General features: G+C 41.4%; 1 protein-coding gene across 1 annotated transcript in view; it reads left to right on the top strand.

Annotated features, from left to right (window-relative positions):
- The window catches only part of LOC306753494 (uncharacterized protein), a gene marked incomplete at its 5' end in the record, with an annotated part of 106,909 nt that overhangs the window by 31,727 nt on the left and 58,091 nt on the right, over positions 1 to 17,091 (top strand). The window contains 11 exon segments of the mRNA XM_079237369.1: positions 341 to 439; positions 3,609 to 3,794; positions 7,621 to 7,719; positions 9,091 to 9,189; positions 10,174 to 10,272; positions 10,356 to 10,553; positions 11,859 to 11,957; positions 12,869 to 12,967; positions 14,545 to 14,643; positions 15,436 to 15,633; positions 16,986 to 17,084. Of these exon segments, the coding sequence (XP_079093495.1) occupies positions 341 to 439; positions 3,609 to 3,794; positions 7,621 to 7,719; positions 9,091 to 9,189; positions 10,174 to 10,272; positions 10,356 to 10,553; positions 11,859 to 11,957; positions 12,869 to 12,967; positions 14,545 to 14,643; positions 15,436 to 15,633; positions 16,986 to 17,084 (1,374 nt within the window).

Below are 17,091 nucleotides of genomic sequence, written 5' to 3'. Positions count from 1 at the left end.
TTTTTTAAACATTGTTTTCATCTGCAAATACAAAAGCATATAAAAATACAAACAGTCTGCATGTTAAAGAAAACAAATAAACATGGAAACATTGGAAACCTTATCTTGTAATTATGAATTTCATATTTCTGAGACGAATATCTCAGACTTACAAGAAAACTGTGTCATAATTACAAGGTAAGGCTTCCATATACATTTCTTTGTGAATGCAGTGTGCCTCCATACATGTTGACTTCCTGTTCACTTCCTGTTCCAACGCTCTTTGAGGAGTAATCCTCCTAAAGAGCGACATCATCTCTGTGTTTTCCGCTCTGACTCAGTGTCGTCTTTCCTCCTCCAGAATGGCTTCACTCCGCTGTACATGGCGGCGCAGGAGAACCACATGGACGTGGTGCAGTTCCTGCTGGACCACGGCTCCAGCCAGAGCATCGCCACGGAGGTAAATGAACGAGCGGAGAACAGCCGCCCTTCATCACTTAGCCGCCCTTCATCACTTAGCCTCTCCCTGTAATCACACTGCGGCGGGATGCGACCGGCAGACTCTGTGGTGCAGACGCTAAAGAGGTGGCTGCCAACAGTGGCTCACTCTGGAGACACAAGCTGAACAACACGGAGCCATTGTTTACTGTGATGTGAGAGGTAAAAATAGACGAAGAAAGGGATGGTGACGGTGATGATGATGATGACGATGAGAGGGAAGGAGGTAGAGAGAAAGCTAACGTATCCATGCAGAGTGACCTTGACTTACTTCAGAGGGAGGAACTACGTTACAGAAGTGTGTGTGTGTGTGTGTGTGTGTGTGTGTGTGTGTGTGTGTGTGTGTGTGTGTGTGTGTGTGTGTGTGTGTGTATGAATAAGTGTTACGCTGTGAGTGTGTCGGATCAATCCATCATGTGCTGTCGCCCCGGCAGGCGGCCAACTGCCACTAAAATGTGACAAACACGTCCTCAGTTTGTCTGAAAACACATTTAAAAGGCCAGCGCTTATAATAAATGAATATGATATTTAAACAGCTGTAAATATTATTGATTGTAGTGCCAATGAAATGCCAGAATAGTCTAATAAATACTGTATTACAAGTAAAAGTCCTGTATTTAAAATGTTGCTTCAGTCAAAGTATTATCAGCAATGCACTCAAAGTATTACCACTAAACTACTCTTTGGTAAGTGAATTTTATATCACTAACTAATACATGTAAAAGCATTTTAATGTTGTACTCTTTATAGAGTCAATTTGAGATACTTATAGTACAGTAGTACACTCGTAGTACAGTACTGCGTCATATTATCATATATTGAAAATATATATATTTTCCTCTAAAAGGTATAAATACCTAAAAACTGTACTTAAGGACAGTACTTGAGTAAATGTACTTAGTGACTTAATATGTTACTTGTAAAAATAATGTTATTCTTTTGATTAAAAAGAAGCCAAACTTGAATTACAACTTTAAATGTTTAAACAAATACAATACAATTTAAAATAGAAACTATCTACTCAAAGTAAAGTAAAGAACATTACAAACAACTTACAAACAGATATACTTTAAAATCATTTTATTTTTTTAAAGCCTCAGTAATTTCCTTAAGCGTTACTCAAACAGGAGGAATTTCTGCATTTTGTTGGGGATTATTTTCAGCGGCGGATTAACATACATTTGGTGCTTTATAGAATATTTAGGGCAGCAGGACTGTGTGTGTGTGTGTGTGTGTGTGTGTGTGTGTGTGTGTGTGTGTGTGTGTGTGTGTGTGTTTTCCCTCCTCATCTTTCCTTTTATCTCTCTTCGCTTCTCTCCCTCCATCATTCCTCCTTTTGTCTACCTCCTCCTCCTCCCCACCACGTCTCACTGTTATCCTTCATTCCTCCTCCTCCTCCTCCTCCTCCTCCTCCTCCTCCTCCTCCTCCTTCAGCAGGAGACATGAGTGAATTATTCATGTGGGGAAATACATATATCCATGTTTGAAGCAACTCACAGTGTTTAATAATTCATGTTTAACCATTTCAGCAAAGCGTGAGGCAGAACAGATCAAAAATATTTTTCTTCTTAAAAAAAATCTCCAGTCTGCATTTGATCTTTTTTATTGCAGGTATTGTATTTTTGTTCTACAAAACAAACAAAAAATATGGTGGTGGTATTGCCATTTTTCTTTATGATGTGATGCTACTGCAGTATGAAGGTCTCTGATCTATTTCTCTAATTATGATGAACGACCTCATGAGGATGGTTTTTCTTTTTTAGCTTGTTTTGTGTGATTCAACTCTTTTTATTGAGCTAATTTAGTCCCAGTGGGGGGAAATTCTGCTCTGTCATTGCAAGTTTTCAAGCTCAAAGATGAAGATCAGAAGCCTTCTTCTCTTACCTTTCATCGCAGCTGCTGCTGCTGTTTTCTCTTGAAGTATTTTTAGGACATTAAACTGACTTTGTGCCTTTTTTCCTGAATCCATAATGGAGCAGATGAGACAGCGGGGTAGTGCTCTGGGATGGCGTTTGTCTAAAATATATATAAAGGCTACATTTATGCGTTTGTGTGGATCTGATCGTGAACGTGTGCAAGGATGTGTGTGTGTGTGTGTGTGTGTGTGTGTGTGTGTGTGTTTGCTTGTTTGTGTTCTCGCCTGCGCAGCTTTGTGTGTGCGTGATCTCCGAGGAGAGCTTCTGCTTTGATGTGTGGGCGTAGCGATGCTGCTGAGTTCATCCTGCAGACAGCCGCGTCCTGCATAAACACACACACACACACACACACACACACACACACACACACACACACACACACACACGATGTCTGTGTTGTTTTACTTGTGAGAAATCTTTCCTTTTCTTTGATGATTTATAGACGCCGCTGCCGGCCTCTCATGTGTTATGTGTTCTGTGTGAATGGAGACGTCTGCAGGAGGATGCTCATCGTGTCATCCGGTTTTTTTCTTGCTTCGTGCCCATTAGCAGCGAGATTTCCTTCCGGTTTGTCCTTCAACGAGACACCGAACTCCTCCTCAAGCACTTAAACTCTCTTTAGAGCATTAGCTTGAATGCCTAAATTGACACAGCGTCATTAGATTGCCCTGTGCTTGTTCTTTGCGTCATATCTTACAAAAAGGTTTAAATTTTCTGTGCGTTTTCCAAAAAAATGTCCACGCACACGCAGGCACAGAAGTTGCGCTACGTGACAATAAGTTGGTTATCTGTATTCACACGGGACATGAACAGCGGTCTCCTGGGTGAAAGTCTGGTATTTTTAGACCCACTCATCCACCCCAAACTCCTCCATACGCGACCTTTGACACCTCTCCTGGCTCACTATGATGGGGTTTTCATACAAAAGGATTACACAGCATATATAGGAAAAGATGTCTTTGATGGTACTAACAGCTATTGAAACTATTGGTAACTGCGTTGAAAACAAATAAAACGCTTCTTATTGATGTTATCTTAGATTTCTTGTGACAAAATAGCAGTAACAGGCCAGATTTATACACGGACAGTTTTCTAAAGTCATAACTGGTTCGACCTATAATAAATCAAGTTACTCTGCAGAAGATATGTTTGTAAATGCGTTCTGCTGTTATCAGCTCGCTCTAGTACTCACGTGGTTTGGTGTTTGGTCCTCAGGACGGCTTCACTCCGCTGGCGGTGGCGTTGCAGCAAGGACACGACCAGGTGGTTTCCCTGCTGCTGGAAAACGACACCAAGGGGAAGGTCCGCCTCCCGGCGCTGCACATCGCCGCGCGGAAAGACGACACCAAGGCCGCCGCGCTGCTGCTCCAGAGCGACAGCAACGCCGACGTGGAGTCCAAGGTACGCTCGCCGGGACTACGACTCCCATCATGGCCGACTTTATTTATTTCTGTTTAAGATGCTATTCGACTTCGAGCAGCAGGTGCATTTCCTTTTCTGAGAGATTTGGGGAAAATACATGATGTGTTGATGAGGTAGCGATTTGTTTTTTTTGACAGAATTTGTTTTTTCCTCATAGTGTGTTTTTTTTCTTGTAATTTTACCACTTTAATTTCAGACTAAATCCAATTGTTTAATTTGTAATGTTCCCCCGGCATCGTAATCGTGTTTTTCTTCTTTTCTTTTTACCTACAATATAATATGCCGTCATACTTAAAATGTTCAGACCTGTAAATATGTTTTTATCAAAAATATAAATGCTTTTCGAAATGTTGTCCTTTAACAAGACATGTTCTTAATTAATTGGAACCAACAAAAGTCACCATAAAGAAAAACAAAAAACAAAAGCATTACTAGCCTCATGATCTATTAAGTGAATTATGGAGGCAATTAACAGTTTTTCCTTTTTAGGAGTTAGCGCTATGCTACATGCATATAAATATATATGTTTTATTTATTATATACAAATCTCTTCCCTTTGCTCAACCTCTTCACACCACAGACGGCACCGTTAAACGCCGCAGAGTCTCAAATATGTGATTAGTATTTCTTCTTGTTCTTAAAAGATCACAGAAAGAACATTACATAAAATGTGTGTATGTGTCTTTAAGGACCTTCACCTCCCTCAGAGCCCATCTTTACTTTATCACACAACTTTCGGGGCTTTTAAACGGCTTGCGTTACCACGGTTGTCCTCGCCTTACCGTGGTGTGATGAAGTAACCTGGTGAAGTGAAGCCATGTAGCTCTTCGACAAAAACAGACACTTATTTTCAGAATTTTGTTTTGTGACTTTAATACATGAGTTTTATCTTGTTTTTTTTTATTCTGGTAAATTTACCACTTTATTCTGGGAAATGCTGATTTATTCCATTTTACTGCACGGTGCAGAATAAATAACAGATCATGAGGGAGGGCCTCAGTCCATCATCCAGTCCTGTGTTCCTCTGTGTGGTTCCCTCTCGGTTCCTCTCATTATGTCCGGCCGTGTTCTCATGTATCCATCCTACAGCTTGGTGCAACTGTGGTGTTGGTGTTGTAGTTGTTGTGGTGCACTAACCGCCCCATTCTCTCCTCCTCTTCCTCCTCCCTCTATTCGTTCCTTTTTATTACCCTACCGCTTCCCCTCCCTTTTTGCCTTATAGATGATGGTGAATAGAACAACAGAGGTACATCTTCTCTTCTCTTCTTCCTCTCTCCTTCCTCTCCTGTCATTGTTCCCTCATGGTCACCGTTGCAAAGCCGAAGCCTTCTTGTCTGCTAGCATGAACGCTAAATGCTGCCATGAATGCTTACGCTGCTGACAGCGTCTCACCTGCTGTTTTTATAACCCGCGTCACATGTCCACTGTGCTGAGTAGCTTGCTGCTTTTGGGCAAAGATGAGATAAATAACAGAAGAGTTACTTCCGGTATATCGAGAGATTTTGAAACTACCTCGAGCCAACAGCAACACCTGGTTAATTCAGCATAATGTACATTTCCACTGCTGTATTTCCATCTGTACAACTGTAGTCACTGGTCCAGGTTTCTATTTAAAACACAATCCACTTGTAAATTCCACTATTTTCCCACTGAGTCTTTAATTCTGCCATTTAAACTTTGCCTTTAAAAGTGTATTCACAACAAGCTGGAATACTTTAAATTAAGGTGAATAAAAACAACAAGAGAAATATTACCCAACAATTAGTGGTGTGGAAGTGTAAATAATACTGAGCTTATCAAGAAAACAGGTCAACATGGAGGAAGTGAAATATAAACCCGTTCCAAATACAAGCAGCATTTGCCTTCATTAATTTGCATTTAAATTGATTGAAGCATTGAATGTCAGTGTGTCACACGAAAAACGTCCTGAGGATCCATCAATAAAACCACTGCTGCATATCAGTTACTTTTCAGTCTAGCTGCAGTGTATAACAGTCGTCAAATGTTATTATAAACCCCAATAAATAATAAATAATTAATTTGCATCAAAATATATTTAAAAAAAAAATGTAAGCTGTGTTTTTTTTGGTCACACAGAAAGTGAACATTACGCAACGAAAAAGTGACTTATTTGTCTGCGCTTTTGCATCAACCAACATATGAGATCCACTTCTTCTGTTCCTACCTTTTACAGTCAAAGCCCTACATGTATGTACATATATATATATATATATATATATATATATATATATATATATATATATATATATATATATATATATATATATATATATGTCTAGTAGCTGAGGCTGCACAACCGTTTACATCTGCAGGAATCTACTCAAACCTTTTTATTGACAAAGTGCTGCCGGTATGAACAGATTCGACGTGAACTATTTCCCAGAAAGCGCTTCATATTTTCACGTCGTTTATCCATCACACCCCCGGTGTGTAAAGGCCTCGACTTCAGAGATGAAGCAACTCGGCGTCTTTCTCCAAAATGACAACTGTTCCTTTTTAATGTCTCGGTTCAAGAACTTACATTTGGTAAAATTGGGTTTTAAAAGATCAAAGTGATTTTCTTTTTGTGTGTTTTTTGCCAGAAAATGTACTGGCATGTGTTTCTTCTGAATGCCATAAGATTTAACCCTCATCCTCCAGGTTTTTGCTCCATCTGCTGTAAACGTACATAACTTTGGCATGTTGTACTGACGCTTGTCGTAGAATATACAATGCACAGTATTTGATCCTTTTCTTCCCATGACTTCCCCTTCTGTCCGTCCACAGTTAGACTTTCTGTAACGTGATCCGACTAGAAAACGTGCTTTTGTTTCTCGATCTGATGGGGGGATTATTTATGCTGTAAACGGTCGATGTCCGGATCGAGTTAAATGAAATTTGTCTGCATGCATGTGACATCTAAGATTCTCGTCCAGCTGTCCATAAGAGGAACAACTGCAGGGATGAAGTGATAGTGATGGATTTAGCTGAGCTGTAGCACGCCAATAGATTTGAGCTAATTGCATTTGTATTCATTTCTTTACACAAATGAGCCTGAAATTGTGCTGAATATCCTTTGAGGAAATGCTAATTACTGCCACTGAGCCCAGGAAGCTGTTTCATCAGCTTCCGATTGATCAGCTCCCTGATTTTAACCCTTTATTGCGTGATCAATACATGTAGCATGCTGACTTCTGCTGTTTGTTGCTTTGGAAAAATGAAAGTAAAAAAAGAAAAATTAAACAGCTTTTTTCATAACTCTCTAAGATTATCTGAATAAGTTAATGATTTATGTTTATGATGATTTGCATGAATCAAAGAGGGTTACTTTTATGTGTTGCAGTTGCATACCGATTTCTATAAAGCACGAGATTGTCCTCTTAAATCTAGATAACTACTGATGCACGCTCACCTGCACGTCCTTTTTATTTCCTTTCAGATGATTTTATATTGATTTTTTTTTTTAAGAATTTAGGTGGATGCTAAATGTATTAATTAGCGTTGCATGGTTTTCATTTTACAGCTTAATTCATGTGCTTTTATTGCTTATTACTGTGATCCATCCACTCCGCACCTGAACAATGTCCCTGTGACACAAGAAGAAGTAGGAATCTATATCTTACTATAAAAGGAAAATCCAGCACTCAAAGCATGTTAGACTCGTCTGCTCCGCTGCTTTTGGCCAAACCGCCATTTAATATCCCATCACGCCTTTGCCCGTGGCTCATGAAGACACATATTTAGCTTCTTTTCCTCCCTCTCTTAATTGATTATGTTTCTCTTTCTGTCTCTCGTCCCTCTTCAGAGCGGCTTCACTCCTCTCCACATTGCGGCGCACTACGGCAACATCAACGTAGCGACGCTCCTGCTGAACAGAGGGGCGGCTGTGGACTTCAAGGCAAGGGTGGGTACTGTGCTTCGCACACACACACAGACACACACACACACACACACACACAGACAGACTTCTTTTGAAGCGAGTGCTGCTGCAAACACTCTCCGAGACTCTTAAATAAGGGCGGGCCGATATGTGTGTGTGTTTGTGTGTGTCTGTCTGTGTGTGTGTGTGCAGGAATCCAACATTGAGTGCGGTCATGTAATCCTGCAGCTGTGCGTGTCGCTCTGCAGGAGGAGACATACAGTGCACATGTCGTCAGCTACGAGCCCCTATAGACTGTAGGAATGGATGCTGGTTTCATGGGTGTGTCTCAAATAATCAGTCAAAGTAAAAGTAGCAACCGCGGTGGAGAAATGCTATGTTAGAAGTAAAAGTAGTCAGTAGTTATGAAACTCACTTTAATACTAATATGATCTTCATAAGTCAACGAGACCATCCGCAAAAGGATTGTCTATTTATACATCGTTATTCTTCATGCTTGTCATCGGGGCCACCGGGTCACCGACGCCACGCTGCTGGAGACCCGGGCCGTATAGCCGGGGTCGCTGGAGGGAAGGGGGGCACGTGAGAACCAGAACCAGGACTGAGCGGGACACAGTGTCAGACCCTGCTGCAGTAAAATTATACGTTTTCTAAAGGGAGTGGTGCTCAGAAACACTACCTCCTTTGTCCACAGGGAGCGCCACAATCAACCCAAACTGAAAGTTCCTCCTAGTAGCTTTAAATAAAGTAAAAGTGTTCCGTATAAAATATAGAATAACAGCCAGCCATATGCTTTACCATTTACTGTACATAACTATAATACGCAAATTGTGTTTTTATAACGACATTGCTTCAAAGGACACTGTCTGTCGTCACACAGATATAATGATGAAATAGTTATCGGACCAAAATACTCTCCACAGGGAAACGCGTCTTATTAAAACCTCCTCCTCCAGTTCGGCCCAATAGAAAAACACCCAGGGGAAGGAAAGAAAGCAAGAACCGATTAAACTACAGCACTGCAGCTGTCGCTGCTGGAATGGTTGCACCCCCCTAGAGGGGGATATTTATCCATTTTCCTCCTGCACTGTCAAATAAAGCCCCTTTTCTCTAGTTGAGTGTGCAAATTTCAGACAAGTGGGATGTATTAAAAATGCTGCAGGCCGGGACAGGCGGTCTGAAATGTGTTCGACGGCTTCATTTGTGAATCCGTTTAACGCACAATTGCATTTAATTATTGTTTCATGGTTACTACTAGAGCTTGGATGTACGCTGTCCTGTTCCGTATTTCACTTTTTTTTTCTCTCCTCAACATAGATGCAACTTAAACTGGCCGATAAAGTTCTTCTTTTCTTCGTGGCTGAGTGACGAAACGATGCTCTCCTTTCTCCTCAGAATGACATCACACCGCTGCACGTAGCCTCCAAACGCGGGAACGGCAACATGGTGCGACTGCTGCTGGAGAGAGGGGCCAAGATAGATGCACGGACCAAGGTACATGCACAACATCGACATTTTGAAACTGATGCACTTTCATAAAGCTGGAGGCCTACTCTCTAATATGGACATTTCATATTGCAGCTTGATAGTCTCCTGAAGTCTGTTTGGTTATGGCTGTAATGTGTATATTCATATTACAATGCAGGCGTGAACTGTACCAGTGTATTGTCATATCTAAGGGGTCAAAAGCAGCTTCTTTTGTCTATCAATTATCTTAGTTTAGCAATTTTCTCAGCAAAGACAAACATGTAATCATTCAAACACTTTGACACTTTGATCACTTTGAACACTTTTGAATTTGGACACTTCTGAACACTTTAACCATTCACCTGGTGCAATATCCAAGTACTTTTATATACTTTTTTTTAATTCAGTCTGTATATTTAATATTCTTCTTTACTGTTTTTTATTGTTTTCTATTACTGTTTATTTATGTTACTTGATTTTTTTTATCTTTTATTCACTTGTGAGCAATGCTGCTGTAATCCTGTAATTCCCCCCCCCCTGCGGGACTAATAAAGGATTATCTTATTTTATCTTATCTTATTCAAATGAACTCATGATCATCACTGCGTGGAGGTGATGGATCTCCTGCAGTGAAGGCTTTAATGTGTTATATACACTTATAATACTTCAACCTCAAAGTGATCATTTGTACATCAGTTATTCAATCAGTTGTCTTGAATTATTGTAGAAAGCTTAGTTTTTGGATTCTCCGTTCACCGTGAAGGCACGAAAGACAAAATTGAGAAAAGTTATTGTATAACTGAAGTAAATGGGGGTCAAACTCTTCGCAAAAACTCTTGTCTTCCCGGTCATATACTTCCCAAACAGCATGCATCTTCACTCACTTAAATCTCACACGGGTTGAGTATTCGATACAGAAAGGGGTTATTTTGTGTCTGACGTACTCCTTTAAGGACACTCTTTGTGGCCGTATGAAGTTCACTGCACGTGTACGGTTGCTTTTCCCCTCAGGACGGTCTGACTCCTCTCCACTGTGGAGCCAGGAGCGGTCATGAGCAGGTGGTGGAGATGCTGCTGGACCGAGGAGCTCCGATACTATCGAAGACAAAGGTAACCTCCTCCCTCCTCCGTGTGTGTGTGTGTGTGTGTGTGTGTGTCTCAGCTGTATTAACCCGTGACCTCATTCCCTCCAGAACGGCTTGTCTCCGCTCCACATGGCGACGCAGGGCGACCACCTCAACTGCGTCCAGCTGCTGCTGCACCACGAGGTTCCCGTGGACGACGTGACCAACGACTACCTGACGGCGCTGCACGTTGCCGCCCACTGCGGGCACTACAAGGTGGCGAAGGTCATCGTGGACAAGAAGGCCAACCCCAACGCCAAGGCACTGGTGAGGACCCACGGGGGCTGGAAAGTGTAAAGGAATGGGAGGAAGGTGTGTGTGTGTGTGTGTAAAAGGAGAGAGGCGTTCCAGTTGAGAGGGTTGACTCGATCTGATGGAGAGACGCAGAACGTTTTAGGAAAATGAGACGAGAGCGGCAGCGTGATGCAGTTATAAAAGGTAGATCCCTGAATGCAATTTCTCATCAGTGCATTCATTTATTTGACCGAAAACATCATTTCATGGCCTACGATACTGTTAAAAATGGTATCAAACGTTTTGCTGAATATATTCAAGCACTTAAATGAAAACTGAAATTTAAGGGAGACTGAGGGTCTGATTTGTGTTTTTTAAGGGTTTCTTTTTTCTACATGTTGTCCCACTATGTGAGGTGAACACATTTTTATACAGTAGTTGGCATGAGAAGTGACATATTTTATTTATTTCTCATTAGAACTAATAGTTCAATAACACATTTATGACAGCACTCATAGAGGACAGACTGAATATGTGTATTTCTCTCTACTGTGCTCTGCTGCAGCCTTTACTTTAAAGGGACTCAGATCACACTTGAACAATGTTGAAAGAGAGATATTAGGAACAGCTAAGTAAGATTATCGCGACTTTTAACACAAATATGGCGTAAAACTACCTGCACATTAACGGTGTATGTCGGAAATGGACTTTAAAGAAGAAAGTACCTGAAAATGATTGATATTTCCCCAAAGTCCTAGTATGAAATGTCCTTCCTTTATTCCTCACCTCCCAATGTTTTGTTTGTTTACAACAAATAAGAGAGAAGACTTGAACAGAGGAAAATAAAAACATGAAGGAGACAAACGAGGAGACTAAAACGAGGCGTAAGACAACCATCTCTGTCCTGTAATGGGAGAAGTCTGGGTGTGGTTAGAGCACTGGGACTTTATAGCCAGAGAGAAGGAGAAGGAAAAAACACACAGAGAGGAAAATGAAGTCATAGGATCGAGCCAGAAACCTCAAAGTCAAGCGAGTAAGAAGGGGGGGAGTGTACGTGTTGTAAAGAAAAGTATCTATTTCAGTGCAGCATACTTTTCTTTTACTTTAACAGCTTAGAGTCGAGTCAATTATTCCCACACATGCTCGTCTGGTTTGCATGCGGAGCGGTGAGGAGAAAAAGTTAAAGAAAGAGGGGGGAGAAGGCTTTGTACTGTATTTTCCATCTGCCGCTCCAGATTTATCTTCCGCCAGCTCAGCAAGACCTGCAGAGAGACACGACTATGTTTTACTCTTTGAAAACATTCACATTTTTGTGTTAATTGTGTGTTTTGTTTGTAGAATGGTTTCACTCCTCTGCACATCGCCTGTAAGAAGAACAGAGTCAAGGTGATGGAGCTTCTTCTGAAGCATGGAGCGTCGATACAGGCAGTCACTGAGGTAGGTGTGTGTGTGTGTGCGCGTGTGTCTGTGTGTGTGTGTGTGTTTGTCTGTGTGTGTGTGTGTTATGGAAACACAGTGGCATCGGCTGTTATTTGTGTAGTCAGTTAAGTAAAAGTTAAATTAGTCTTCACAGTGGTGGAAAGTAACCAAGTACACACTAGTTTTGACATACTTGTACATCGCTTGTGTACTTAAATTCCGTGCCGCTACTTCAACTCCACCGCATCTCAGAGGGAGTGACTGTACTTTTTGTTCCACGTTTAAAATACTGCACAAAATCTCCCATCCTACCAAGTATTCCTTAATAAACCGAAACATAATCTGAAACTCCTGTGAGATGATGTTAACCGCTTTAAATCAAGGTCACCTGGGTTCATGAATTTTTGAGAATACTTTTTTTTCTCCGTTTTTTTTCTTGAATTTAGAGCAGCGACCCCTTTTTCCTTCTAAGATTCATTAAATTCTTAAAACAGGTTGAAATAATCTAACTAGACTCATGAAAAGAGGACTTTTAACCACACAATAAGTTAAAAATAACAACTAGCCCGAAACATATGAACATCATATAAAGTTAAAATCAGCTGCAATAGAATTAACTTGATACTAACTTAATACGAAGATACCACTAGTGTAATAATATAATACAATAATGTGAAAATTGTCATTCTAGTACAGTTTAGCTAGTGATCGGTAGCTAGAGAGCATTCTCATGCACCAGGTGTAGTTTATGTTTAATAATTAGATGCTGGTTCGATCCCCGGCTCCTTTCAGTCCATGTCGAGTGTCAAATGAATGAATGTTTAATCCTGCAGGGCAGGTGACACCCTGATCATCAGCGTACGAATGCTTGTGAAAGGGTGAATGACACGCAGCGTTAATGTTGTCTACTTCCTCTTAACTCCCTCCAGTCCGGTCTGACGCCGATCCACGTCGCAGCGTTCATGGGACACGACAACATCGTGCACCAGCTGATCAACCACGGGGCTTCACCGAACACCAGCAACGTGGTGAGGACTTCAACACAGCTCTTCCATGTGGTTCAAAGTAGCTGAAGACGTGTACTCAAGTGCTTTAAAACGGCTTTAAAGAGCTTTTAAGCTTCTATTCCAGAACATTTCAGAGGGAAAAGTTGCACTTTTGTACTTGGAATGCATTCATTTGACAGCGATAGTTAACTAGTTGCTTTTCAGAGTAGCGTCTTATATTTAACAACATGTGAAAATCTTGTAAAATACAACATGTTGTTAAATATAAGAACGTGTTTCAGATGTCTATGAGTTGGTTAGCGGTTCTATCAATGTGGGATTTCCTCTCTAGACTCAGTTTAGTTGGCTTAGTTTGAATAAGTGTTTGAGGCCCAGGGACAGATTTCATATTAAATAGTTCAAAGCAACAGCTTCATGCACATCAGTATTAACAATCTAAGATGAGATAAGATAAGACAATCCTTATTCCACAGCAGGGACATTTGCAGGATTACAGCAGCAAAGTGGATGGTGCAACAAGAGACATCAGTAGGGGGGAAAATAAAAACTAAAATAAAACAAGTACAGTAAACTAATTAAACAGTTATGGTATAATAAACATAGAAGAAAGTAAGAAGTAAACCGTTAAAAATAGAATCTAGTCTGATCGAGAGGTTGGATACACATCTCTCGGCTCATCTTCTTGTATATTTACGGAGCTTCGTGGTGAGTTTCAGCTCATTGTTTAGCCGTCTGGCTCATAACTTCGTGACTTTATATTGTTTATGGTGAGCAGCTGTGTTGAAAAAAACCTACCTGTTCAGCAGCAAACAGCAGACGTGTTGAACATAATGGAGCATTTAGCAGCTTGAAAGCTGAAGGAAGAAATGGTGGAGACCAAAAACGGAGCTAAAAGAGAGGGAATGTTGCAGGTAGCAACAAACATGAATCCAAATGACTGAAATTATCTTTTAAAACGTACAAGGAGATGAGACATCAACCACTGAAACTAAGCATTGCACACAGAGAGAGACTGATGTAGTTAAATATAGAAAGTCATTGAAGCAGACAGCGGAGAAAACCTCTGTAGTTCAGGCCGGAGTGGAAAAAGTCTACTATCGTCATGCATCTGTCAGGAGAGGACCTCTCGCTCTGCTCTAGTCCATAAACACTACACACTCTTACTACTCACCCCGTTAACCCTCACACTGAGGGAGGAAGAGGAGGAGGAGGGAAAGAGAGGGATAGATGGGATGAAGACTTGAAAGAGAGGAAGTGAGTAACGAGCAAACGGAGAGGGGGAAAGAACGCTGCACTCAACTCTTCAACCCCAAGTATTTGGTCGCCCACGCCGTGTCTGTGGCCAGGTTACCGTAGAAACGGAGCATTATGGGACGTCATTCTGGTGAATTGGGTGTGGAGAGGAAGGGGGTCTCTCTCCCTCTCTCTCTGTCTTCCTCCCATCTAAACAGAAAGAAAGTTTTCATGAGGAAGGAGGGCAAAGCACAGAAGATTCAAAACTTTGGAGTAATTTACCAATCTGTGTGTGTGTGTGTGTGTGTGTGTGTGTGTGTGTGTGTGTGTGTGTGTGTGTGTGTGTGTGTGTGTGTGTGCTGCAGAGGGGGGAGACGGCGCTCCACATGGCAGCGAGGGCCGGACAGTCGAATGTGGTGCGGTATCTGATCCAGAATGGAGCACGAGTGGACGCCAAAGCCAAGGTAGACCCCGTTTGACGTCAGAGGAACAGAGATGCGATGTACCTGAGTACATTTACTCGAGTACAAGTACAATGGAGCTGTACTTGTACTTTGCTCGATGACTCCATGCTTTATACTTCTGCTCCACTGCTTGTAAGAGAGTAGTTTTGCACGCTGGTATTAATAGTTTGTTTACTTTTACATCAACTTTTAAAATATTTGTTTCACCTCTGCTTCCCAATAGAAAACACATTGAAAGCATTCAGCTTCAGCTACAAGCATTATATGTTGTGTGTGTGTGTGTGTGTGTATTTATAGATTTTTGCTTAAGACACAATAATGATGTGGTTGCATTTAAACTGTCATGACATCATGATAGAAGTCAATTTGTTTATATTTTAGATAAGCTAATATTTGTTTATATTTGTTTCATATTTTTTATTGGAAATGCAACAAGCATCTGCATTAGGATTTGACCCATTCTGGAAAAGACATACTGGCAAATGTTGTATTTTCTAACCAAATATTCATTGGAAATGCATCAAATTGTTTTAATATTGACGTATAATTAATTAGAAATATATTTCTTCGTCCTCATACTGCTCCTTTTTATCCGTTTTTCTCTTTAAAAATATCTAAACTAAGATTTATGATCTGCCTGAAACCATGAAACTTATGGCCGATAAACAGCACGTTACATCTCAGTTTTCTGTGCTTTCCCATATCACATATTCAGATCCGGGTGAGTTTTCTCTCTTTTCTCTCTGTGAGTATCCCTTCAAAATGTTTGTTTGTTTGTTTGTTCGGCTGCAGGACGACCAGACTCCGCTACACATCTCGAGCCGTCTGGGTAAGCAAGACATCGTCACCCAGCTGCTGTCGAACGGAGCGTTCCCAGACGCCACGACCAACTCCGGGTACACGCCTCTACACCTGGCGGCCCGGGAGGGACACAGAGACGTGGCGTCGGCGCTGCTGGACCAAGGAGCCAGTCTGGGCATTATCACCAAGGTACCGACTACGGGTGTGTGTGTGTGTGGAGGCCGACGCCGCTCAGACACGGGTTGTGTTTGATGGCTGAAGGTCGTTCCGTGATTCACACACACAACGTACACTGTGACTGCTACACACAAATGAAGGGAAACCTGGATTGTGGGCGCATCGGTTGCAGCTGACCTTCAGAATAGCGTCTCCAGGCTCAGAAAACACTGTTCCTGGAGAGGCTTTCTTTGAGCGTTACTCATGTACATCCATTCAAACGGCAGTGGAGCGTTCGATGGCCACAGTTACGACATCGAGGAAAGTCCCGAACCACTAAATAGAGTCAGAGAGAGGAGATGTTTAAACCATGACGGGATATTTGGTGAATATACTTCACTTGAGGTCCTTTTTAGGCTCCCACCACCACCCAGGGGCCATTTCATTTTCATTAAATTCAGACAAAAGCTTTTGCTTTAGCTTTTTTCTGCTGGTTTGTGTTCATTTGTGTCGATTATCTTGCTGAACAAAACGTGTAAGCATCACAAACGTTTGTTTGCCACAAAGCTTATTTTCTGCAATAATCCAACATCCAATTGCAAAATCCTATTCCATTTTTGTCGAGGGAACCAGAGTGATGCGACTGTAACATCCAGATTGGTCCTCAAAAATGCAGGAACAACATGTGTGCGTGCTCTTCTGTAAAACATAAAAAAATATGTTATTTTACTCTTTTTTTTATTGTAATGGTACGACATGATGTTTGCTGCATATTACACATACATGCACCGTAGAATGAGATAGTGTGATTGATTTTAAAGAAACTCTACTTTAAGAGGAGGATAGCCAGAGTGTTTTTACTTTCCCTATTGATCACCAATACATTGCACGTTAAAGGATAAATATAATCAAGTTTAAAAAAAAAGATCTGTATTGAACTATCGGACGGCGTGATTTCAGTTAACTTATCATCCTTCCATCCACCATCAACAGATACTAGATTCATAATGTCAAGATCGAGGGTCCCTGAACCAGAAAACCAGTCTGGATTCAGTCAAGTCCCATAACTATTAGTCACCTAACATATAAACATACGCAGAGTCGAGCTGGTTCACAGCTGATGTAACACACACACAATACGCATTCCCACACCCTGAGGATGTACTTAAGTTCATTATTTTTAAGCACCAAATAATCAGTTCCCCGTGTTGCGCCATGACACAACCCTGCAATAGACTCAATTACACGTGATTAAACGCATATGATGGTGCGGGTGTATAGAATCACGAGTGAGCTGAGAGTAGTGATTAACTGAAGGGTTTTTACAGCCGAAGCACAACTCAAGATTTGATTTAGTAGTCAATCCATTCTCCTTGTCTCTGCAGAAGGGCTTCACTCCTCTGCATGTGGCTGCAAAGTACGGGAAGATCGAGGTCGCCAACCTGCTGCTGCAGAAAAGCGCTCCGACGGACGCCGCTGGGAAGGTAACGC

Source organism: Taurulus bubalis (genome assembly GCF_910589615.1).
Source record: "Taurulus bubalis genome assembly, chromosome: 2".
Lineage (NCBI taxonomy): Eukaryota > Metazoa > Chordata > Actinopteri > Perciformes > Cottidae > Taurulus > Taurulus bubalis.
Note: the sequence above shows the minus strand (reverse complement) of the source record. Positions and strands in the feature narration are given on the sequence as shown.